Source organism: Sceloporus occidentalis, unplaced genomic scaffold (genome assembly GCF_023333645.1).
Source record: "Sceloporus occidentalis isolate IW3139 unplaced genomic scaffold, rSceOcc1.0.p SCAF_61, whole genome shotgun sequence".
NCBI lineage: Eukaryota > Metazoa > Chordata > Lepidosauria > Squamata > Phrynosomatidae > Sceloporus > Sceloporus occidentalis.
This window is the reverse complement of record NW_028317041.1, coordinates 1,170,622-1,198,172: the sequence shown is the minus strand read 5'-3', so window position 1 is coordinate 1,198,172 and position 27,551 is coordinate 1,170,622. Positions and strand designations below refer to the sequence as shown.

Genomic DNA, 27,551 nt, shown 5'->3' with positions numbered 1-27,551 from the left:
GGGGGAAAGCACCGGTAAGCTGTTACCTAAAGATGATGTCACCCAGAACGTTACAGGAGGAGATGATATCCGATTTCTCCTTCTACTGGCTGATCACATGAATTGCAATTCCCAATGCAAGTCTATGGAGACTTGCTTGGTTATCAAAGTGTGATCAGAGGGATCACATGGAATAGAGTAACAAATAATGTTTCTCCCTCTTCCCACAAGTGGAAAAAAATTTAACCACTACACCAATAAATGTATATTTGATGTGTAATTTGTGTTGGTATGGGTACATCCAAGATGGAAAACGGAAATCTTAATTAAACCCACATATGGTAAAAATGGCAAAATAGATCCAGGACATGAGGTTCCAAAAAAAAAAAAAACCCTATCCCCTGGAACTGATGGGGTTAAAAAGAAATTCAGAGCACAACAATTAAAAATAAATCAAGTGTGTAACCAGCTCCACCTAGTGAATGAACATTAAATTACTATTTTGGTCGCTTAATAACTATGACTTACTGCTTAGTCACAAGTGTGTTTTTTTAATATTGACATCAGGGAATTTCTGTGAAGAGCATCTGTATCAGGAGATGGTGTTGATGACACTTAATTATAAATATTTAGTTTTCTTTATAGCTGACAGCTTTGTGAACTTAAAAGCGCAATTCAGTACCCACTTTATGCTGAGATTAAGTTGTTGATGAATAAAATGTATTATGCAGTCAAATATTTGTAATTAGCTGATATTACATTTCTCAACACAACTGCTCACATCATCCTGTGTACTTAAGCTGGCCTTTTGGTGTATTTAATACAATTTAGCAATAAGTTAATTCTCTTTACTTTAAGTGTCTTTTATTGGACTCCAGACAAGCCTTTATCTGTGTATTTATGCCCCAGACTGACCCCTTGTCCTCTCTCTCTGTGCTATGCCCTGAATGCAGAATGTGTACATCCAAACTATTTCACAAGTAACTTGAGAGGTTTAGGAAGATTGCCAAGTTGTTCTGTCAAGCACCAAGAATCTTACTGCCCAAGAATTCCAAAGAAGAGTGGTGCAGAACGTAATGTTCTAACATTTTATATAAATCAAAAGCAAAGAGGTGAATGATAGACACAGAAAAAGTTATCTCTCTCAACCAAGGTTTTATACCTCTTTGAGCCATGAATAGAGTCTCATTGTCAGCATAACATCATGTGATTTATTTTTTATTAAGACTGCGGTAAGGGTTATATCACAAAACAATGATGTAGATGATAAATTATGATACATGAGTTGTTTTTATATGGAAGTACGAACAAGACATGTTTTATGTATTCACGAACTCTTGATCTTGAAAGGAAATTTTGCTAAATTGAAGACCGGTTTATCTAGAACAAAGTAATATAAGCTCTGTAGGAATAAGTGTGTGTGTGTGTATGTGTATATATATATATATATATATATATATATATATATATATATTTAGCAAAATATGACTACATTGTGGTAATGTTATCATTTGCATAATTGTTTTCTATAGCGCCATCATATTGTGCATTGTATACAAAGGCTTGACAGGGTAGACGGGATAATTGGAATGTGGAATTAGGATAAAATTAAGGACATGTTGCTTTATAATGCTAATTATTTCATATCACCAATACACACTTTAAATGCATGATTAAGTACGTTAAAATTCTCACTCCATACAGTTTCTTTTTAAGCTGCTTACTTTAAAATGGAGATCTGTCCATGTATAGATGTTATAGAAACCTATTGAAAGAATAGCCTAGCCCCTAAAATTGCATTTATTTTTAACGCATGATCGTGTGGAGAGGGGTGTCTTGCTGTCATTTTGGTATAAAACACCATGGGGATCTCCAGGCATGTTGGACTATTCTCCAGAAAAAAACCCCCAAAAAAGTAAAGCGAGTTGATAAAGGCCTAAAAGATACAACTTACATGTAACTGACCCTGTAAAAATATAAAAACAATAAACACCTGTAGGTGTAAAATAGCCATAGTCCTTAAAGGGTTAATGATTCTTCTAAATAGTTATAGTACATAGCTTATGGTTCTATTAGTAACAATGTTAGCCTATAGGCTTCACCCACATAGGTTTCTCACAGCTGAGGTATGTTCTGCTTCAGGAAAGAAATTACTAAACATTTGTACTCTCTTCATGTGTAAAGTACAGCTAATAGGACTCATAAAGTTCTATAGTATAATAAAGAACGAATATGAATATCCCATGGAGCACAGCTTCCTACTAACTATGAGCCTTTACTCCCTGTTCACTTCAATTAACCATAAGCAGTCATGTAGCTCAGTGCTTATTAATAAATATTGCCCTTCATCTTCAGATAAAGTACTTTAATTTCTCTTTTTTCTCAGAGGTAAAGTATACCACTGTTATTTAATGGCTATCACATCAGGTATAAAAGCAAAGAGAAGAAAAAGGTTTATAATCTTTATATTATTAATATTGCTTTCTTATGGATAGGAATCCTAAAATACAGCTCTTTGGGTCTGTGTATTTTTTATAAGAGAGAGAGAATATCATTCTTAATATAGCATTAGTTAAAGGCCTAGCCGACACACAAGCGCTTAACTTGGCCTTATATCCTACATTGTCTCTTGGATCTATGGTAAATAGTGTCATAGTTTTTTCAGCAGGACAGTACAAGGTTGACAATCTGCTTGGCAATTTAAGACCTTGTGTGTTCATCAGCACTTGTGGGCATAACTGGGAAATTTCTACCTTTGATTTCCTGGTGAAACTCTGGCTTTCCAGGTCCCTGGGACAGTTTCTTCGTTCTCCAATAAGGGGAGCGGCATTTGGTAATGCCCACTCCTTACCTACTCTCCACTCAGTTACCTCCCACTCAAGTCTGTTTGTCTGGGCTTAGTCATGCCCCTACACATAGTTGGCCCTTTCATGATGCTGCTCTTCTAGAAGGCAGAGAGGTCCATGTAGTCTAATTGGAGAAGTTCCCAAGTATGCTAATGAGAAATAAGTGACCATGTGAAGAGCTAAATCCATAACCATGCTGGATGATGGCTTAAAACCAGATGGCCTAATACCCTCTTTTTTTACAAAACAAATCATGATGGTGAACCAGTGTAGTCATGTGTAGCAAAAATATGTGGTCCATTTATTGGATTTCTATGAAGGTCCCTTCTGTAAATGTAGCTTTATTACTGGCCACTAGACTGCTCTGATCTTGCCTAATATATGATAGTATGTGATATGATATATATTTATATAGTGTCAAAGAATAAATAAACAATATAATAATCAAAAAGATAGATGCAGCTGTAGTAGACTATGGCAATGGAGGTACCTTGAATGTTATATTTTTCTTTGGTTAAGTGCATTCTGGTCTTGCAGCTACTTTAAAGACATACGGTATTGGCTCGAATATAGGCCGCACTTTCCCCCCCCACTTTAAGTCTTTAAAGTGGGGGTGCGGCCTATATTCTGGGTCTAGCGCCCGACGCCCAGGACATGCAGTCCCGGGCGCCGGGCAGGCAGCGGGGTTAGGATACAGATCCCCCGCAGCGGTGCAGGGGACCTGCATCCTACTCTCTGATACGCTCAGACAGCCTCCCCTGCCAGCACTTTTCACGGGGGGGGTGCCGGCCCTGGAGGTTGTCTAAGCGCATCGTGGGGACGGTCAGCGGCTGCGGCGATGCGGGTAAACAGCCTCCGCTGCCGGGACGTCTGCACGATGTGCTTTAACAATCTCCCCCCGTGGGAATTCCCGGCAAGGGATATTGTTAAAGCACATCGTGCAGATGTCCCGGCAGCGGAGGTTGTTTACCCGCATCGCCGCAGCCGGTGACCGTCCGCACGATGCGTTTTACCTCTGCCCCCAAGACTTACCAGAGCAGACTCCTGAGTGTCTTGCGGGGCCGGCGGGGGACATCTACGCAATACGCGTATACAACTTCCGGTGCCGGCACATCCGCTGAGTGCCGGCACCGGAAGTTGCGCCTCCATGGATGCATCCTGGTGTCATGTGCTTTCCAGGTAAGCAATGCACACTAACGTGGCCATCCACGTGATGTAAAAGAAAGCGTGATTTATCAGACCAGTCTTCCATTGCTCTGTTGGCCAGGTCTTATGCTCACATGTCCATTGTAGGTGCTTTCAGCAATGGACAGGGGTCAGCATGGGCACCCTGACTGGTCCACATATGTAACAAATTGCAATGCACTGTGTGTTTTGACACCTTTCCATCAGAACCAACATTAACTTTTTCAGCAAATTGAGCTACAGTAGATCATCTGTTGGATTTGACCACACAGGCCAGCCTTTACCCCCTCCAATGTGTATCAATTAGCCTTGCCCACCATGACCCTGTTGCCGGTTCACCAATTTTTCTTTCCTTGGACCACTTTTAATGGGTAATGACCACTGCAGGCCAGGAACAAGAGCTGCAGTTTTGGAGATGCTCTAACCCAGTCATCTAGCCAGAATCACATTACTATTTTGACCTTGTCAAAGTCGCTCAGATCCTTACTTTTGCCCATTTTTCCTGCTTCTAACACATCAACTTTGAGAAAGAAATGTTCACTTGCTGCCTAATATATCCCACCCACTGACAGGCGCCATCATAACAAGATTATCAGTGTTGTTCACTGACCAGTGGTCATAATGTTATGGCTGATCGGTGTATATTTTGTTTAAGGCTGCTGATTAGTCTCTGACCAGTCAGCAGCACTCTTTATGCATGAATGGAGCATTACATTCATTGTGAATGAGAGGCGTCCATTCATAAAGGAAGTTTAAGCGTAATAAGAAATAATGTCGGTTCACGAGGACTGCCTCTGGTACAAGGCGCAAAAACTGCTACTTTATTATGCCCTCATGATAGGTCTTTTGTCACATTTTTTTCATGATGTCATGATGGTTTTAATGTGTTCAAAACAATGTTTAAAGCTTATTTAAACACCACAGAATGCATGTGAGACAGCAAAGCTTTAGACGTCCTAATACACAGTAATCGCCACATTGGAGTATTATTGAGTGAAGTGTTTTGTGTGATAGGTTTGAGGTGTTTTGTGTGATAGGTGTAATGGGAATGAGGCCCCTGTAAACTAGAAGACCTTAAAGGTAACACTTTGTGATGTCAGAAATGGGCAGGCTGAGCAGTGAAGACAGACAGGACTAAAAGTGTTTACAAACAGTATTTTAAAAAAACCAAATAAGCTTATTTAAGGTGCATTCCTTAGGAGTGCATAATAATATAAAAAATCTGAGAAAGCTGGCAAAAAAACATTTATGTAGAACAGCACCTTTGATGAATAATAATGGTTCATGATTGTGAATTGAGTTTCAATGTTTGTATGCTCGCAACTTATAAATAATGAAAGTAAATAAGGATTTATGGGCGCGCGCTCATCTGAATCTTTATTTAAGAATTTTGATTAAGATTTTGATTGGAACGAAACAGTCTATCCATCTATTTATTTTGACTTTGAAGATAAGCGGTATTATACGGATCATTGGTTTAAGCAAATAAAAGGCTGGAATGCACGTGATATAGTCATCATGCTCTGTATGTGGATGGCCTGAATCACACCGATTTAGTAAATTGAAGAATCCGAGCAGTGCTGCTTTTGATGTGCTCCTCTCTCCGGCACACACAGATGTTAAAGCGAAGGATCAGGGAGCCGACAAGATGCAGTGCTGACAGTTATATCCCCTCTGTGTGTTCAATGGCTTAAAGCTTCACACATTCTACAGTATCAGAAATGCCTTTCAGAGAAATCACCGTACTGGGGTTTTACAAGCGAATAACTGAACACTTGATATGTGTCATTTAAAGATCACGAGGCTAAGATTCTCTCCACTTTAAGGCCACGTCAGGTCAGCATATACTGTATGATCATGCAAGTAAGAACCAAAGATTTTAAAACTGAAATTGTCAAATTACTTGCCCCATAAATACTGAAAGCAAATGTGTTACTTTTGTAAAATTAGTAAAATCTTTTTCCTGTTCTGTACACTAAATAAATGTTATGTTTATACCTGGGGAATTCTCTGAGCTGGTTACCTGGAGCTCCCAACCTCCATGGACATGTGGCTGCAAGCGGGGCTAGGTGTGCAGAAGGACCTCTGTGAAATATGCCATCTGCTTTAGACATCCGTTTTAAACTCTATAATATGTACATAAGGACTTGCCCCAACACCCAGATTGCACCCACAAAACTTTCCATAGCACCCAGATTACACCCACAGGAATTGCACAGATTGCATTCACAGGTACCCCACACTCACATTGCACCCACAGTGGTCTCCTCTCAGAGTATTCGGGCTCCCTTTGATCCTCCCTTTTCATTATCTCTTCCATTTCTCTGTAGCTCAGGTTTCCCTTTGCTCTTCTCTTCTTACCCTTCATCACTCCATTTTCTATCTCTAGCATTTCTCTTTATCTCCCCCCTTGTCTTTGCTCCCCATTGTCATTATCTCACCTTTTATGTATCTTCCTTCTCTTTATCACTTATTCCTATCTCTTTATCTCTCATCCTCTCTCTCTCTTTTCTCTCCTTTCTCTATATCACTGCTCCTCTTTCTCTTTACCACACCTTTTCCCCCTATTGAGTTGCAATTTTATGTTTTATAGTTTAGTTACACTTTGTAAGGGTGAGAGGAGGAGAAGTGGAGTATAGTGTTTAAGCCTATTTGAGCAGAGGCCTCTTTAGCTCTTGTTTCTGAAAGTCAAATTGTTACTTGGTCTGCAGAATGTGATGGTGCTATATAAATCACTAAATAATAACCCTAATAATAACTATGTGACAGCAAATTAATTGATATGCTAGGCTTGCCATCTATTACCATAGATTCCCAGGGTAAAATTTAAACCAAATATCTACACAAATTACACTTAAAGTACATGTTGTAGTTGGTTTTAGTTAGTGCTTTTAATTATGCTAAAAGCTGTGAAAACGCTGGTTTCCCTTTTAACAACACGGACAGTTGTTGATTTAAAATCTCTCTTTCTAGTAGAATGATTAATTACGATGATCACATAAGACTAGCTGCTGACAAAGCAAACACAGACATTGCCAGTGTTTGTGATTTTAATATTTTATGAAACAATCATAAATTGCCATTGATTTTACCGTAACATTTAATTGTTCCCACGTAGGTCATTATTTTCATAATGAGTTTGCCATTTTGTTGCAGTGCCAAACAACACCTTTACGTATAAATCGAAGCATAGAAGCGCAGGAAAATGTTGGTTTTTTTTTTAATTTGATGGAAAACTGGAAGACAAACTACAGGGGTTGCTATTAATGGAAAATATGCCTGTTTGCTAGACTCTGGACCAACGCCATATAATCCATTCTGAAACATTCCATTACTTGTGCTTTGTGAATGCCCCACAAGGAACTTGGGTCACATTGTAGAAGAGGCAGAGCAGCAGAGGTTTCTAGTCCATTAGCGATGATAAAAATGGTGCACATTTTCAAGGTTTTGATATGAATCTTTCAGAATTCTTAACTGAAATTAGATCCATACTGTTTTTGCAACATATATGTAAAGTGCCCAGCATTTCATGTGTAAATGCGATTACTACCTGCATTACAACTTTTCTATATGTACTGTGATCCTGCACCCACACAGGGTACCAAACAGCACGGTCCTTTAGGGTATTAACGCCACATCTCAGTTAGGTAATCACCCACGATTTATTTGTAGTCCACGTATGAAGTTATTTACAGGATTACATAGAACACAAATTCCCTACAAACAAAAGCCTAGCTCGTCTGAGCGCTTACTAACATATAACTCCCTCACTACTAAGGGTCTAAACTAAAACAAAACGTAATCCCACCAACCTCCTTGATGGTCTCTTTTGTGCATAGCAAGCTCTGCTGCTTCCAAACAAACTCTCTCTGCCCCTCTGTCCAACAGGTCAGGTTATATTGCAGTCAGTGCAGCTAATTACTTGCAGCTGACCAGTGCATTGGAGTCAGCTTAAACTCCTGGCCTGGAACCCGTGTCAGTCCAGGTGCATGTAAACTGCGGGGTGGAGCACCAGCCTGCCCTATATGTCGTATAAAACCCTGCAAAATCGAGGGGGAATGTATACCCCTTCCACGACAACACCCCGCACCTTGTTACATATCCTCCCCCCCAGCTCAGACCCATCGGGGCGAGCGGCCTTGGACCACAAACAGTGAACTCGGGAGAGGCCATCCACATTACCCTGGGCAGTACCAGCCCTGTGCACCATAGTAAACTGGAATGGCTGGAGACTAAGGAACCACCTGGTAACCCTGGCATTCTTTTCCTTGTTCTGCCTCATCCAGGTTAAAGGTGCATGGTCAGTAATCAGTGTAAACCTTCGACCCAACAGATAATACCTTAAGGACTCTAGTGCCCATTTAATAGCCAGGCATTCTTTCTCAACCACCGAGTACCTCTGTTCATGAGGATTTAACTTCCGACTTAGATACATGACTGGATGTTCCTCTCCATCATGTGCTTGAGAAAGAACCGCGCCCAGGCCAACATCCGACGCATCGGTCTGTACAATGAATTGCTTAGAAAAATCCGGAGCTACCAATACGGGGTCAGAACACAAGGCCTCTTTCAAGACCTGAAAGGCATGTTCTGCTTCTGGGGTCCACTTAACCATAACCGGGCCTTTAGCTTTTGTGAGCTCAGTCAACGGGGCAGTAATGGTGGCAAAGTCAGGGATGAACCTGCGATAATAGCCGGTTAAGCCCAAGAATGCCCTTACTTGTTTCTTTGTTACAGGACGTGGCCAATTGGAGATGGCTGCTACCTTGCTCTGTTGTGGTTTAAGGAGCCCCCGCCCTATTGTATAACCCAGATATTTAGCCTCTTCTAAGCCTAAAGAGCACTTAGCGGGGTTGGCAGTCAAACCGGCAGCCCGTATACTATCCACTACTGCCTGAGCCTTCATCAGATGTGTTTCCCAGTCCGCACTGTGAATCACTACATCGTCCAGATAGGCAGCTGCATACTCTCTATGGGGCCTAAGTATCCTATCCATCATACGCTGGAAGGTGGCTGGGGCACCATGCAAACCGAACGGTAACACATTGTATTGGAACAACCCCTCAGGGGTAGAAAAAGCGGTCTTTTCCTTTGCTCTCTCTGTTAAGGGAACCTGCCAATATCCTTTGGTCAAGTCCAATGTACTCAGATACCTGGCTTTACCCAACCTCTCTATGAGCTCATCCACCCGAGGCATAGGATAGGCATCAAACTTGGAGATATTGTTTAATTTACGGAAGTCATTACAGAAGCGTATCTCTCCATTTGGTTTCGGCACCAACACAATCGGGTTACTCCACTCGCTTTGTGACACTTCAATCACCCCTAGTTTTAGCATCTTTTTTACCTCGGCACTAACCGCTTCACGTCTAGCCTCGGGTATTCTGTATGGCTTCAGATTGATTTTCTTTCCGGGTTCGGTGATAATATCATGTTTTATTATGTGTGTTTTTCCTGGTACTGGGGAAAACACATCTCTATTTTTTAACACAAACTCCCTGACGTCCTGTTTCTGATGAGAAGCAAGAGTGTCAGCAATGTACACCTCAGGTTCTTTCCCACAAGCATGAGTGGGTTGCCCTTTGGTCATGGTGAAGACCTCTCGCTCTACCCATGGCTTCAATAAATTCACATGGTAGATCTGTTCTGCCTTCCTCCTACCCGGCTGTCTTACTTTATAATTAACCTCACTGACACGCTCAATAATTTCATATGGCCCTTGCCAGCTGGCTAGGAACTTGCTTTCAACTGTAGGGATAAGAAGCAATACCCGGTCCCCCGGTTTGAAGATCCGAAGCCTTGCATTCCTGTTATAACTGACTTGTTGGGCCCTCTGGGCTTTTTCCATATTCTCCTTCACTATGGGCATTATAGCTTCCATACGCTCCTGCATTTGAGCTACATGTTCTATAACACTACGGTGAGGGGTATGCTCTTGTTCCCATGTTTCCTTGGCAACATCCAAAATACCTCTGGGGTGCCTGCCATATAATAATTCGAAGGGTGAAAACCCAGTGGAAGCTTGTGGGACTTCTCTAATAGAAAACATAAGATAGGGTAAGAGATAATCCCAGTTCTTACCGTCTTTGTCTACCACTTTGCGTAGCATGGCCTTTAATGTTTTATTAAACCTCTCTACCAGTCCGTCTGTTTGAGGATGGTATACTGAGGTTTTTAGCTGTTTAATTTTGAGCAGCTTACATAGCTCGGTCATAATCCTGGACATAAAAGGAGTTCCCTGGTCTGTGAGAACCTCTTTTGGTATACCCGTCCTGCTGAACATCATCATTAACTCCCTTGCAATACTCTTAGAGGAGGCATTCCGTAGGGGAACTGCCTCAGGATAACGCGTGGCATAATCAACAACAACTAAAATGTATTGATGTCCCCTAGCTGACTTAAGCAGAGGCCCTATCAGGTCCATTGCAATTCGTTCGAAAGGGACCTCGATAACAGGAAGGGGTACCAGTGGGCTGCGGAAACCTTTGTGCGGTGCCTTTAATTGACATTCAGGGCATGATTTGCAATACCTCTCTATTGCAGCGTATATACCTGGCCAATAAAACCGGGTCAGAACTCTCTCTCTGGTCTTCTCAAATCCCAGGTGCCCACCTAGCACATGGCCGTGGGCCAGCTTTAACACCGTGTGTCTATACGATTGTGGGACCAGCAACTGTTCCATCTCCTCCTCCCCTTTCTTCTCTACCCGGTAAAGCAGGTTATGTTTTACTTTGAAATAAGGAGAACTTAAGTGCTTGTCAGGGTTTACAATGGTATCCTCCATTACTTGCACATTCTCTCTAGCCGCTGCCAGGGTTGTATCCTCCCATTGGGCAGCTCGGAAATTTCCAGGGTGGACTCCCAGATCCTGAAACTCTACTTGTGCTAAGGGGGCCTCATTCTGGGGCGGGTTCTACTTCGTTACCCAGGCACACTACTGGTGACTCTCGTTCATCACCTGGCTCCCAATCAATACTGGAGAAAGGAAAAACATCCATTCCTTCTACCTCATGGGTTTCCTCAGAGCCCGTTACCTGAGGAACTGAGGGTTTTCCTGTTATGTTGCAGAAATGGGGGAAGTCCCTCCCTAATACTACATCGTAGGGCAATAGGGGTACCACCCCTACCTGCCATTTGACCTTTCCTACATCCGTGACAATATCAACCTCTGCCGTGGGGTATGAGTGGGTGTCACCATGTATACACACAATATCAAGAAGTTGCCTGGTATCTACTTTCTCTGGCTGAAGCAGAGCACTTTTTATCAAGGTAACTTCACTCCCAGAATCAAGCAATGCTTGTACACTCTTCCCTTCCACCCTCACTGGTCTTAAATGAGTTGTATCAATCGCAATAGTAACCACACACATTTTTGAACAAGTCAACACAGTCTTGTGTAGGGCCCTGGCTCCTACATCACACTGCATGGGCTCTTCACCCTCTGGACAATTACGCGCAAAATGTCCCAGCTCGTGACATTTGAAGCATCTTATGTGTTCCTCAGTCTGCTCTTGTGGCCGCAATGGGAATTTTGGGTGCCTGTTACCACCATAGTCATACTGTCCCATGCGGGGTACAGGGTTTTGTCCTTTGCTTCCGGTTTTCACGCTTGTCCGGTTGTTAAGGGATCTGGACTTTGGCTGTGCAGAAGTACTATGCAGCTCCTTAACGGTCAAATACCTCTCAACCAGACACATCATCTCCTCTGGATCCTTCGGGTCCCCTTGGCTGACCCATTGTCGCAGTTCTGTAGGCAAATTCCTGAGAAAGCGATCCATGACCACCATCTCCATTATTTTAGTAGCAGAGTTGATCTCGGGTTTCAGCCATTTCTGAGCAAGCCTCAGCAACTCATACATCTGGGCCCGTGTAGGTTTACCCATGTCATAAGCCCACTTATGAAACCTTTGGGCTCTAAGGGCAGGGGTTATGCCTATACGCGTTAGAATTTCTGTTCTGAGTTGTACATAGTCCTGGGCTTGGTCATCAGGTAAATCTTCATAGGCTTTCTGGGGTTCCCCACTTAGACAAGGAGCTAGTAACCCCGCCCACTGGCTTGCTGGCCAGTTTTCTCTGGTAGCAACCCTCTCAAAAGTAGTGAGATAAGCTTCCACATCATCTGCCTCTGACATCTTATGCAGGAAATCAGTTGCTCGAATACGGGGCCCCTTATCCACAGTGGGGCTCCCTGCAGAGGGCGATAGCACTTTCTGCAAAACATTAGCAAGGACAGCTCTGTCCTCATGCTGGGCTTCTCTCAGGTGTTCAACTTGTGCAGCCAGTAAACGATTTGTCTCCTGCTGTACAGCAGTCGCCTGTACCAAAGCCTTCACCAGCTCTTCCATCATAACACCAAGGCAGATGACTAGTATGAAGGTACTGTACTAATTGGGTATCCCACCACTTCACAAACAATCTTCAATATGCAGCCTGGCAGAGACTTTGCATACCCACAGACCTTTTATGTGCTGTGCCTGCATTCTCCACCATATTGTGATCCTGCACCCACACAGGGTACCAAACAGCACGGTCCTTTAGGGTATTAACGCCACATCTCAGTTAGGTAATCACCCACGATTTATTTGTAGTCCACGTATGAAGTTATTTACAGGATTACATAGAACACAAATTCCCTACAAACAAAAGCCTAGCTCGTCTGAGCGCTTACTAACATATAACTCCCTCACTACTAAGGGTCTAAACTAAAACAAAACGTAATCCCACCAACCTCCTTGATGGTCTCTTTTGTGCATAGCAAGCTCTGCTGCTTCCAAACAAACTCTCTCTCCCCCTCTGTCCAACAGGTCAGGTTATATTGCAGTCAGTGCAGCTAATTACTTGCAGCTGACCAGTGCATTGGAGTCAGCTTAAACTCCTGGCCTGGAACCCGTGTCAGTCCAGGTGCATGTAAACTGCGGGGTGGAGCACCAGCCTGCCCTATATGTCGTATAAAACCCTGCAAAATCGAGGGGGAATGTATACCCCTTCCACGACAACACCCCGCACCTTGTTACAGTACCCTATAAGAAGGGTTTTTTTTTTTTCTAAAGCCATTTAGTGTGGATTAATCAGTTTTTTTGTCATTTAATGTCGTGCTTGGGAAGCAAGCATGGAAAAGTTAAAACCTAGTACCTTTATTACACATATTTATAAAACTGACAAATGGGAATAATTACAATTGTAACCTTTTTTATTTAAAAAACCCTTTATTTAAAACAAAGTACCAACTACAAACAACAACTAATTGTTTTATTGTGGCTAGATGACAGTTGCATAGAACTTAATAGGATTTTTTAGGTGATGGGTCAGGGTACATTTATTTGTCACTGAATTCTTTAAGAGTTTAGTTAAAACACTGACCTTATGAAAAATACTCATATAAGTCTATGATATGTGGATTAAATTGTGAAATGATTATTGGTGAAGAATAAATCAAATAATGTATATTTTATATGACCATTGCAAGCAGATATGCTTATAAATATATTTTATGTGGGTGGTGGGAGCATTCTATCTGCTACATGATTCATAATGATACTAAATGTACACTTTCCATAATTGCCATCTAATGCTATTGGTTGGGGGTCTTCTTGTGACCTTTGGTACCACAGAAGATCAGCTTCTGATAAATCCCAGCCAATATGTCCAATTATTTCCTGCATACATGTATTTCAGCGTGACCTTTCCTGCTTCCTATAATGCCAGTGCTTTTCTTAGCACTATTAATATTCTAGTTATTTTATTTATTTCATATGCAGCTTTAAAGTTATGGTGAAAGGAATGCTACTGGGTTGGTAAGAAACACACTTACACAGATGTTATAGAAACATTTAATCGCATCATCTAGACCGGGCATGTCCAAAGTCCGGCCCGAGGGCCAATTGCGGGCGGCCCACGTTCCGGACTGATAAGGCCCCACAGATAAGTTGCCCAAATATAGATCTGGGGTTTTTTTATATTAAAGGCAGAGTGATTTAAGACCTGTTTAGATTTGTCATCCAAGTCACAAAATGAAAAGTATGCCGTTTTCAATAAACTTTGCATAAAATAGTTAATTTGCATTTAATTTTAATGGTTCAAAGAATGTCAGGCAAAATGGTCGGCCCTCGCACATGTTCACTTCATCAAATCCGGCACTCTTCGAAAAAAGTTTGGACATGCCTGGACTAGACTGCCCCGGATGTAAAGACCTTAATCAGTCTTTGGTCTAGCCTTAGAGTCAGGACAGCCATAAGCCTATGGTAGGCATGTTTAAAGTCCCTAACTCTGTTAACCTCTACCTCTTCTGTTGGGAGGCTGTTCCACTTATCTGTCACCCTTTCAGTAAACTCAAATTTCATTATATTACACTAAACTAATGACCCTATAAGATTTCTTCTTCATTTAAACAATCTTCCTTAGCACACTTTGTTTAATTTGATTCATGCATTTAAGGGTTTCCATCACTTCTCTCTCTTCGTTGCTCCAAGCTATACATATTGAGATCCTTTACTGAAACAAAAGTGAACTATAGCAATCAGTACCTCTGCCATCCCTTCCTTGTAATGTTACTTTGTGTGTCTGAATCTAAATCCTTTAGTGTATATGAAGGTTAGGAGAAGGATACAAGTTATCTAAGAAGTATGTTATATTCATGGCTGGTCCTATAACACATAAACACCCCAGGCTAATTGAACATTTGCCTCCCCCTATAATTAGAATGTCAATGTATGCATAGACTTCTTGTGCCCACCTTACGAAGTACCAGATGTACATTCACACACAGGAGCACTTTGATGGCCATCAGCCATCTCCCTAATTCGGGTGCTCCAGAAGCTACCATGTGGCACTAATACCAGCGAGTCATATATTCCTATAGATTGATGGTTCCCTTATAGAACTATACTGTAGTGGGGCTAAAAACCAATTCTCTTGTTTTTTTTTTATTCCAGGTCACTGTGGAGGAGGTGATGACTACTACAGCCTATCTGGATTTATTTCTACGAAGTGTCTCGGAGCCAACATTACTGAAGATCTTCCTTCGTTTTGTTCTCATCTACGAACACGAGCAAGTCCATATATCGGATACACTAGTTAGCCGAATCAACACTCCATTTCGGGTACAGACCACACAATATTTTTTAAATGGACTATTTATTATATAGGAGAAAGTAATATATTTGTGTCTATCAACTTTACATAACTTTGCAATAGTATTGAGCAGAGTTCTATAGGGTTCTGTGACATACTGTGCATGTATATTTATACATACATTGTGAGATGGCATTCACCACAGAGTCACTGTAGGTCTGTCGGTCATACTAGGAGAAAGCGATGTAATGTCCTCATACCTATACACACACACACACACACACAAATATTATATGAGTGCAATGTGTATGTGCTTGCTAAACATACTGTAATACGACCTGCTTCCCTTATTCTACAGCCTGACTATTGAGGAATATTAGGATGCCAACTTTTTTTTTACTGCAATGTCAGGCAATACTTCAGAGAGATTTATTGAGTATATTTTCTGCAAAAATATTTTGCATTAGATTTAAAAGTGAATTGGATTATAGCAATTCCTTTACAGATTGGATTGTTTTAAAAGGAACAATATTTTCTGTTTATTAAAAATGGATTTTGGAATTGTTAATTAGGAGTTTGCTGGGCTCTCTCTGTGCATGCAATCTATATTCTGGCATTGTCAGTATTGCTGCCTGTGCCTTTTGTAATAGGGATGGGATTGTTATGGGGAGATAGTACAGACTAATTGAGGACTGGCTCCAGATAGTGAAGCACCGTACATAAAAAATCAAATCATCATAAATCCTATAAACAATGCACCATATAAATGAAATCAATGAACTGTAAAAAGCAAACAGGCGCTGCAGAATATTAATAAAAGGGCAAGCAAGTGCATCTGATTTTACTGTCTGGAGTCTAAACCAGAACATAGGACTGCAGTTAGCAATTGTATTAATCACACTGAAATAAAAAATGTTCATATAATATTGCAATCACAATAAGTGCAGAACGGTAACAAGCATATTACAGTAGAGCTGATATACCCCTCGTAGACAGATACCATTGGGAAGGGATTGTGGACTTAAATGGAATATCAATATTGCTTTATGTATAAGTTATGAGTGACATTGTTAAATCAAAGTATATCATATTACTATACAGACCCTAAGCATTATCTGCAGTGCCTGGCTGCATAGTATGACATTTTAACATTGTAAATGCTTTGTCTGGGCTCTATTTAAAATACCTGATCACGCTTAGACAAAGTATGAAATAAAAAGGGAAAACACAAAACAGAGAAAATTCTAAGCCTTCACTTTTTTATTATATGATACAAAAAGTAAGATTTGAATCAGGTTTTATTACTCAGTAAAAAAAATGACTTCTAGCTTATTTCATTTTTATGCTGCAATATTGCTTTCTTAGTTCTGTTTGCATAAAAGGGATGTTCACCAAGTTATACAAACTTCCAACCCGTTTTTCAGACATTGTCTATAATGTCCAATTCCATACTTTGGATACGCTGTATCTTGTCAATTATACCAAAAACGGTTATTGAACAGTACTAAGTCAGAATCATCAGAAAAAGAAAGCTGGATGATGTGATGATACATAAATGTGATAGAATGTGACAACATTATTTTGTTATGACACAATTTCAAAAGCAGCAAAAAACAATACAGAATGGTATTGTGCAAAATAACCCAATTATCAAGTAAGCATCATTGCGTTATGTATTAACCACAAACTTACGAGCAACAAAACCCTCACCCTATTGTCAAATTCCTTTTTCCCCAAACTAGCTTTGTGTGGTGTCCTTGGCATTGTTCCGAACACTGATTGGTTTACATTGTGAAGATGTCATGTTACAACTGGTTTTAAGGTACAACTTATCTGTATCTATGTGTATTAGGCGTATAAAATGTAATGCTTTGCATGCAATGCTGCACCTTTCTATCCTTTTTTATACTGTAAAGCGTCCAGTTGGAGGTTCACGGGTTGATTGCAACCTTCATGTGTTGTTTTTAGATATGTTCAGACCTATATGTTTTGAATATGTGGCGCTCTACACTAAAAATAGATCAGTGCTCATTAAACCATGCCTGTTGTTGTTTTACTTAAAAAAAAAACAACAAAAAAAAAACCCCGAATCATTAGGTAGGCGGCCATATTATATTTGTCGGGTTATGCACAGATAGGCGTAGGACTGGTCCCAGTTAGATTTTTGGAGGTGAGGGGAGCATGTCCAACCTGAGCATGGAACCTGTTTCAGGAGTAGAGCCCAGAGGGAATCTGTGTTTATCCAGAGAATACAGGTGAAACCCTATGAGTTCCCAGGTATGACTATTGGTCACATAGGAACATCTCACTAGCCTTCTAATACAATGTTAACCTTTGAATAAGCATCTTTCTATGGCGACCATCCACAGAAAATGTCCCGGTGGAAGATGGCCATTCCTGGGGACTGTCAGGGTTTGATATATAGGGGTTCTAACCCTATATCAGAGTTTCAATATGGGTGGGGGCAGATTTCACACAACAGGAGTCGGCTCCTTTTTTCTGTACTCAGATTTTAATAACATCTCATTTTCTAGTTGTTGCTCATAAAGAATGAATATCTAAGGTTGGGTAGACTGGATGTGCCCACTGGTTCTTATCTGCCGCAACTTTCTATGTTTCTAAATACAAAAAATTATAGCTGTGAAGTCAGACAAAATAGTTTGTATGAATTTTCAAGTTAAAAGGAATTTATGAGATCAAACAACTCTGATGTAGAGCTATTTTTATTCTTTAATCGTAAAAAAGTACTTAACATAATCAAAGGGTGGCTTTATAGCTTAGGTCATATATTTCCCAACAGGGGTGAACTCAAGCTTTCCGTAACTTTATATGTACTGCCTCATTGGCTTCCTGTTGTGAAAAAAGTACAGTTTTATTAATTAAATTCTTGTTTTTATGCATGACACTTATCTGAGGTAAAATATGCAGTGTTGTTCATCTGTAACTCAGGGCCTCTAGTCATTACTTCAGTTGCTGCAGAATGGAACCTTGAAGCACAAAATTGGAGACAAATGCGATATTTGGGCAAAATCTAAGCAAATCTCTTTGTTATTAACCACAATCATGCAGATCCTAGTGTTTTCCATAGTAATACAAATTGGAAATATCATGGTACTGCCCAAAATGTTCAAATCTAAGATGTACAGTGTTAACATGTAGATGATCTGCTCCCTGCTTAGAGTTTGGGGGAATAAATGATCCCAGACCTTTACATCCTGTACTTAAAAGTTAGCTTTTTAACATCTGCTCAGATCATTATATCGGATTCATATTGCTCATGCTTCTCAAGGCCCACCTCTGGTGAAGTTGTGATTCAAGCGCATGCAGAAAAAGGAAAAGGGTGGTCGGACATTCTATACCGATGCAATCATAACAAGTAATGTTCTACCCCTGATTGTCTTCATAATAACTGTGCTTTACTTCTTTCCTAGATATTTAATCCCCTGCAACCATATGATGGTCAGTCAGCGATGGGCTGTCAAAGAGACAGACTGTTATTCTTCTTCAGCAGCCCGCTTTTTGGCCTTAACTCCAGAGTGCTGTTCTAGCAACATATACACCATCTCTGAATACAAAGACATAAACCATATATCAAATATCATACAGAAAACAGGTAAAACGAAACCTGCCCGTTTATTGTTAAGTATTCTTGAATTATCTATTTAAATAGATATATAAAGTATAAAAATATGTCATATTAGCAGAATTGGCCTCCCTCCTACACTTTTCTAGAAAACAGAGAACTCTTTTTTATTACTTTGCCGTATGAAAATACATTTATTCTCCACTGTAAAAATACATTTATGTAATACATCAATGGATGGTAAACCAAATAATTGAAAACACATTTTTCTTGCTCTGTAAAGTTGTTTGCGGTGAAAAATGTACTAATCAACTTTTATACCCTGCATTTACACTCTAGGCCTTTAAATAGTTACACACACACATATAGTTTAGTTGGTTCTGTCAAGTTCAATCCTTCTAAGAATCCATATCTGTTAATCTAGAAGAAAGCAAAAACCAGAAAGAGACTTTTGGCCAGTTTGTATCCAAACTCCATGTAGACAACACTCACTGCACTCCCACGGTTCACATTGTAGCTTGCAATTTTATAAAAAACTATGTTTACGTGACCTATTAGTCACAAAATACTGGAGAGCATCTCTTAGCAAACTTTCAAATAGCTTTCTTACTATGAATATTAACTTTACCAGTCTATAATTTCCAGAGCTCCTAAGTGATCTTTTTTAAAATAATGCCTACACAGTTACTTCAATCTATCAGAAGATCTCCACGCACAAAGGAATCCTTAAAACTAAGAACCAAAGTTCTTGAAGATAGATCCCATCTGGTTCAGGTGCCTTATTAACCTTCAGCGTGTTCCATCGGTCTTTAGTTCTCTTCTAGATCTGACATGTAAATGATGATGGCATAGTTACTGTCTCGTTTAATTGTTTGATCTTTGTCATTGATACCTTACTGTGATAAAAATTAAGCATTTGTTTTTTTTGCAATAAGTTTCTCATTCTCCACATAACTACAAATTTTTGTATATTTCTTATACATTTCTCCCTTATGATTTAAAAAGTCTACTTTTTTAAACACTCATTACTTGTTTATGAAATATTTGCCTAGATCTATTTTGCTTGACTTTATTTCCCCAAGCTGTATACTTAGATACCCAACAAATAGGGCTTTAAAGATGCTACTAATCATTAAAAGTCCTAGAAAACCAAAATTGACCTTTCTAAAGTTAAGTGTTTTTAGCTGATTTGAAGACCTGGTTGTGGTCACTGTTCATTGGATAGGAATTCTGCACTATTTGTGGACTACTGGTAGGCTCAAAACAAGACAATAAATTATCTTTCAATATTCCCAAAACCCTATTCCTGTTAACATGACATTCATTTGATAAATTAAATAATTAAAATCGCCCATAATTACAACTTTGCGCAGCTTTTGTATAGTTGCATTAGCAGCTCCGCTTCTTCAAGCCCACTATTCATTATGGGCAGCAGTGCTTAAATTGCCATTAGATAAATCCCAGGAGTCAACTAAATTGACATGGGTCAATTATTAACAACCTATATAATGCAATATGTGAGGCATTTGTCTTTAAGACTGATGTTCATATAAATTCCTTATATTCTGAGGAAGCTGTGGAAGTTTCTAACAGTTATGCGACCTTATACAAAATGAGTTCGCACGAGGTCTTTTTCTCAAGAACCAAACAATAACTGTATTTTTATGTCTAAATTGTTAAGCAGCTGCTGAATTTTAACAAAATGTTTATTTTAACTTTATTGTATTCAGCAGTCTTCTTGTATTTAGCAAAGTACATAAAGACTAACAATGTTGCCCTCAAATGTTTATTTCAATAGTGCTGGTTAAACTGGTGGGTTATTTGTCCTATCTAGTGGATATGCCCTCGTAATATACCTTTCCTAAGGTTAAGAGGATCAGTATTCAGAAAAATTGCAATCATATCTCTCCAGTTACAATCAGAGGAAGACATTGAGAAACATGTAGCTTTACTATACTTTTAGCTGCGCTGACAGAATAGTGACATAGCACAATAAAACATCACTTTCCAAACAAAATATAAAAGTGTTCATGTAAATGTTATCCCCCAGATTTTAACTACAATGAGCATGAACTACTTATTCACCATAAAGGGTCTCTGAAAACAGCTTTCTGTATCATAGTGCATTTTCTCTTGATCTGTACATGTTGATGTTTCTAGCATATGTATAGGTTGTATGCGGTTATGTGTGTATGAATGAAAGATAAAACAATATATATTATGTTATTTTGAAGAGGCAATCGAGGTGGATTTCTCTTATAAAGGGCAAAGTTCACCCTGTAGTTAAATTAACTTTATTCAATAACTGAAGCATGTTTTATGCTGGGCCATCACGGCCCTTTTCACAGGGAAAAACAGGTGCTATAGTACTATGCCCAACCATACAATATGACCATAATTAACTAATTATGTTTTTAAAGACTCTGATGTATCTAAAGAAATGTATTTCACTCATGGAACAGAGCATTTGACTGTCGGGGAGACAGAAGATTCAGTGGATGCCAGCTACCTTGATTACCTGTGGGAAGCTCACGAGAACATCCTTCAGTGTGTAGAAGACTGCAAGGTCTGGTCAGCACCATATGACGGTGAAAACCCGGATCCAGACTCCTCATTTCAAGCTTTGCTTGAGAGCAGCTTGAGGAGAGGTGAATTCCCCACATTTAGACGTACAAACAGAACACACATGGGTTCCGTTTCTTCAGAGACACCTTCTCTGAGTGGAAGGATGCAGATAGACCTTGAGTGGGATGATAGCTATGATACTGGCATGTCTCCTGACTCAGGAAATTGTTCCCCACAACCACCGGCAGAGCTGAGTCATTCTGTTTTGCCACCGGAACCCCCATTGCACATTCAAGAGATGAAAAAGAATACCCTAATGCTTATTAAGGGGTCTTATATTGAAGATTCAGATTTTCAGGATGACGTGATGGTCTATAGGTTATGTGCCGTGAAGGATGCCAAAGAAGATGGCAAACCGTTGGAAGAAAATATAGAGACATCAACGAAAGCAACTGTGTTGGGACCCAAGACCCATTCTCAAATTCAAAACAGAAGCAAAATTGATGTGAACAATAGAAAAAACTCAGGTTTTAATCAAGAAACAAATAATAAACAGATAATTCAAAGCCATAACAAAAATAAATTGCCAAATCTGGATCTGGGCCCCTGTTCTGGTACAGATTACAACTCTAATGAGAAGACCTTGAGCCCAGATAGTGAGGATTTCATAGCACGTTGTGATGAGATTATAATGGGGATGAACCCATCTTCATTGGAAGAGGGCAGCTCTTCAGCACCCAGTCGAGTCTCTCCAGGGGAGGAGGATGAGGATGAATTTGAAAAATATTCATTGGGATCACCATCAGTGGAGAGAGTATCATCTCCGTTGAGACCTGCCACAGCCTTTTCGAACTACTCTCCCAGGACTCAGGCACAACCATTTACAGGTACAATGAAACAAGTTTTTTTTTTAATGCTACATATATTTTTCTCTTGTGATTCAGAGCTGCAGAGTCTATTTTACATTTTCCAGGGCACACATAGATTTTCCATGTTGCTAACCAGCACATACAAAGTGCTGCCCCCTGCAGTATGTGGGATGTATAATCTCTCACAGAAGGGAATCAGTAACTTTTATACGCCTCACATTCTGCTGGTCAGTGACCTGAAATAAATATACATCATGTGATCATCCTAGTGCTAAACCAACTACAAAACCTGAATGTAATGGTTTTTTTAACTAAATTCAGCATTAGAAAAACATTCCTATTACCCATCAAGGCTCAAACCCTCCCTAGAAGTATTTTTTTTTTTTTTTAAACTTTTGCTCCATTCAAAGCTTCAATGGGAACACCTAATTGTGATGTTTCACAAAAAATATTACACATACCAGAGAGTGCAATTTCTTTTGTGTGGATCAGCACATAAAAGCAAACAGTGGCTATGCTTTTAGGCAGTACTTGAGTATTACAAAGCTAAATACAAAGGTGATCTCCATATATTTATATATCTACTTAGGCACCAACATTTTATTATTATTTACCTGTACTTTATATCCTTCAGGGCCATTCATCAGTGTTGTGCTGTCAAAATTAGAAAATATGCTTGAAAATTCACTGCACGTAAACTTGTTGTTGATTGGAATAATCACACAACTCGCCACGTACCCTCAGCCTCTCATCCGCTCCTTCCTGCTTAACACAAACATGGTTTTCCAGCCCAGTGTACGATCTTTATACCAGGTAAGTCAAATATTAATTATGCCAGAATTCAAATATCCTTATTGTGTTTCAGATTTAATGTACGATTTGTCTTAGTCTGTCAATTCTTGTCTTGTCATACCCCTTGAATTCATGTATTGTATTAAGCGCTGCGTAAATTGTTGGCGCCATATAAATAAAAGATAATAATAAAAATAATAATAATTGAAAAGTAGAAATTTCAGAAAAAATAACACAAGCATTTTAAAAACAAGATGCAAAATGTCTCTCATCCCATTTTTTATTCCAAAAAAGTACATGGAGAATCTTCTGTAACAGAATATTTATTGTAAAATATTTTTATAAAAATCTACAATACTTTTACTCAACCTATCTATAGCCATGTTCTTGTTTGCTTATTCTTGTCACATTTCCTTGTTAAGAATTTTGTTGTACGAAAGGGGCAGCGGTTTAGTGACTTTAGGCAGGGATAGCAGATGGTAAAAGGCCATACCTGGGTACTTAGTTTCTGTTCAGTGGGCAGATCACCAAATCTGAAGCCGACTTCTATACTGCTCATATTTACTGATAAGGTGTTCTTATTTATGGTGTATCGCAGCTCAGTCCTCTCCGCTTCAAAATAGGTGACAATTCAGAATATCATTACTTCCTGACAAGTAATGGTTTTCATAAGAACCATTATTAAAACCATTTTGTTTCCACCTTTATGGAGTCACAACAATGATATTTTTGTAATGGACTATTAAAACGGTAATAGCGAAAGAGTCTCAAGGTCAGCTTATTTATAAAGCTTCCAGGTATGGTGAAGGCATGTCTGATTAATGCACTTCGCTTTCATTTCGTTCTCTCTCTCAGTTAATAGATACTTTCTATTACACTGACAATAAATTGCATCTTTTTAGCTTGTAATGGGTAAAGGACAAAATGCAAGAACAACGAAGAAAGGTCATTCAGAAGCGCTCACACAGCTTAATTATAAAAATTAAAAAAGGAATATTTTTAATCAACTTTCAAGAGAACTGTTTTTTAAAGATCATAAAAAAGTCACATAGAAGTACCTCTGAAATAGCACAGTGAAGCACAAAGTGACACACACAAGAGATTTACTACGCCAGAGACATTCGTCTTTTGGGTGCTGGGTAAGGAGAAAAGTGATAACTTCAAGACAAGAGATTCATTAGAGATTCAGGTTCCATCACCAGGTGCACTCTTAGTTTCCCTGTTGTAAAACTGTTCTATACTTATAAAATATATAAAGCTTAAATATTTTACTGGTTATTTACAAAGTTAATAGGCTTATGTTATATTTTAAGCAATGCAAAGTTACAGGAACTGAAGAACCACTGATACATGTTTATCTTTCCGGATGGTTTATGATAATGTTAACCAACCGTCAAAACAAAAATATTTTATAGTGTTCCTCTCTTTTCTTTGCACCTTTCGTCTTAAACTTATGGCTTTCTTATACAGATGAATCAAACCAAAGCTAACTCATAAGCACACTGAGGAGTAGAAGGAGACACTTAATTAGGTTAAGATGATAAGTGTCTTTAATTACTGTGGCTTCCCATGGCAGCCATTTCAGCAATGACTTCTGTCACACAATATCGAGAAGAGATTAAGAATGAAAGCACTAGCTATAGAAACTCAAGCTGCAGAGGGAAAGACGCTTGCACAGGTATTAAGCGATGTTTCCACTTTGTACCTGTGAGCATTGGATGTTGAGGGTGTGACATCTTTTCGAGCAGCCCAAATAGTTGTGGCTGGAAAGCATCTGGCTGATTAAGGAGGCACTTTGGTGTCAAACGGAATTTGTTTCTGTAGAGAACATTTCAAACTCAGCCATTAGGATGAAATAGACCTGTAGCCAAACCAAGTAGAAAGATCTTGTGGCCAAAAAAATTTTAAAAACTTCGGTGATCCAAAAGTAAAACATAGACTTGGTTTGCAAACTTAGGGGGAAGGGAAGGAGCCTCAAGCAGCCTTACGTGTTTCTCTTATTAGGGCGCCTTGTAATATGCACAGTGAACAAAGGGAAACAGTGAAAACCTCATATACCTCAAAATGTGCATACAATATATAAATCATGTGTATAATCTTAATATAACCAATAAAATCTTAATATAATATAATAAAATGGCAGTGTCAAATGCAAAACAAAATTGGGTTTGGTTAACACTGTAGAAATCCAATAATTCCAACATCTGTAGAAATCCATAAAAATGTAACTAAACCACCTTCAGATTCGTTGTGTTGTGTTTAGGTTTATATGGCACCAACGTTGTGATTTACCTGGCAGGGTCCCTAAGCTTTTTTTTGTTCCTGGTGTGAAACACAATATAAATCAAACAATGATTCTGTCCCAGAACTCAGGGTGTTGAGGGAGACCGGATTATATTAGAGACTTCATCCTGACAGATACTTATTCCTTTTCGGTCAGACTGGCTTCATCTGGGACTTTAGAACTTTTTTGTTGTAAAATTGGTCATTCATCACCTTAAGAAATAAAGTCAGCCTGTTTTCTAAAACCAGAGGAGAAGTGTAATTCAGCAAGAAGAACCACAGAAGACATATATATTTTTTCTTCTTGATTTGCAGGTTCTGGCCTCTGTCAAACATAAAATTGAACAATTTGCTACCCAAGAGCAGAATTTTGCCATGCTGCTTGCAGATGCTCAGCAGTACCTGTATACTCGCATGATCATGCCTTGTCAGCCTAGTGACCCACTAATCAAAGGTATGCTCTATTCTTGCTTATGATAATGGTCTCTTACAATAAATATAACAAGATTGTAATACATGTAATAAATTAGACTGTCCATAATATTTTGATTTTGCTGCATATTTCCTAGTCCCACTGATTTAACAAACGGATGTTCAAGCGTATCTATATTACAGATCATTTTGTAAATGTGGTCTGTCCTTTAGACCTGTAAACACCTGTTTATTTGCCTTTGAGCTATTAATGGTACTTTGTTTAATGTTTTTTAATATTATAATTTAGCGTTTTAAGATTTATTTTGCTCTTTGTTTGCTGTACTAATTAGTTCATATTCTGTGCCCACACTCAACATGAATTCTATGAATTTACAATTGAAACAGAGAGGCGGTATCACAAGATACCTTACTTTATATATACTTTATATACTAATTTTTCATTGAATACGTTTTTTTCATGACTGATAATTGCTATTTTGTGACAGATAATGCACTGATGAATGTGGAGGAAAACAAAGGGCCTATGAACGCAGCTTCCCAAACAGTACTACCGAAAAATAAAGACCGGAAAGTAAAGACTCAACTTCTGCTTTCAGGAGTACCTGAACACACCAAGAATGCTGTCCTTGCAACTGTTCTTTTCCCAGAATTCTTAAAAGAACTTGCAGCACTGGCCCAAGAACATTCCATTTTATATTACATAACCAGTGACTATTTTAAGCACTAGTTTCTTTTGTTATATGGGGTTAAAAGCTTATTTTTGATGTAGATTTTTCTATGGGATAGACTTGACTTTTTATCTACTAGTTTTTATTGCACCAGCTTTTCTCAGTTTTGGAGTTAAATTACCTAATTGGATACTTTGGGAGTTGAAAGTATTTCAGTACCAAAAAATGGTATTTGAATGATCCCTATTACACATTTCCCTACTAATGTTACTCCAATGTCAACAGATTAGGAAACAACAAACTAATTTTCTTGAAGAGGGCTGTTAATACTTCCTGTAATACTTGATAACAAATATATATTACAACCTGAATGCTTTCCATTAGAGGTGAGAGAGCCCGACAGTTTCTTTATGTGAACCATCTCTAGGACTGACTCGCCAAGCAACGTGTAAGATGAGCACCTAGCACAAACAAAGCCAAACTATCCTGTGGGAAACAAAACATATTGTGTGCAGCCTTCCAGACCCAAAATACAGAAATGGAGGAGATATGTTAGGGAGGATGGCCCTTGGCTGGTCCAACCTCCCACACCTCCGTTAGCTGGTCCAAGCTTGATGTTAGGCTTCAGACTGAATCTATCTCAATTAGCAATACTTTCCATATATACCTTTCATCTTAACTTGTTCTCTATTACCTTATAACATGATTTAAACTATGGGTGCTGTACTATAAGCTGTAAGCCGAGTAGCATTTATGTCTGCTCGGTTATCTTGTGGCTCCCCCAAGGTGTCAGTGAGGGACAAGAACTCTGTAATAAACACTGTGCTTTGAGTCTAAACCCCAGCCACCACATAAAGTACTACGGACGTGAATCTGATTGAGAATACATTGGGAGCACACTCTTTCACATGTTTAGATGATTACTGCTCCTATCTGACTCTGACATCAGTAAGTGCCTGGAAAGAAATTGTACTCTGCATGGAAATGGGGTGTGAGTAGTAGGCATAGATACCTATATTTCACTGTACCCTTTTTTTCCCTCCCCCTCTCAGGGTAGATGTAGCCTTAGAGTTACAAAGACTGAAGCTTATTTGATATTGTTTTTCACTTTTACAAAAAAAAAGCAGTTTAACAATCCTCAACAAACAGGATCTTCATTTATACAAAACGTGTTGTAAAAGCTGAGTTTACCCCTATATTCTCTAAAAAACAAAACTTGACAAACATTTGAGAATGCTCTAAGAAATGCAGATGACAGGATTGTCCCTTTTTACCC

General features: G+C 39.2%; 1 protein-coding gene across 1 annotated transcript in view; it reads left to right on the top strand.

The window, feature by feature from the left end:
• Window positions 1-26,334, top strand: part of LOC149287391 (FHF complex subunit HOOK-interacting protein 1A-like) — a 45,460-nt gene extending 19,126 nt beyond the window's left edge. Inside the window, exons 5-11 of the mRNA XM_089492897.1 lie at window positions 14,942-15,109; window positions 16,823-16,902; window positions 18,512-18,693; window positions 21,102-22,115; window positions 22,732-22,910; window positions 25,488-25,626; window positions 26,093-26,334. Of these exons, the coding sequence (XP_089349023.1) occupies window positions 14,942-15,109; window positions 16,823-16,902; window positions 18,512-18,693; window positions 21,102-22,115; window positions 22,732-22,910; window positions 25,488-25,626; window positions 26,093-26,334 (2,004 nt within the window). The remainder of the gene's footprint in view (window positions 1-14,941; window positions 15,110-16,822; window positions 16,903-18,511; window positions 18,694-21,101; window positions 22,116-22,731; window positions 22,911-25,487; window positions 25,627-26,092) is intronic.
• The last annotated feature ends 1,217 nt before the right edge of the window (window positions 26,335-27,551 follow it).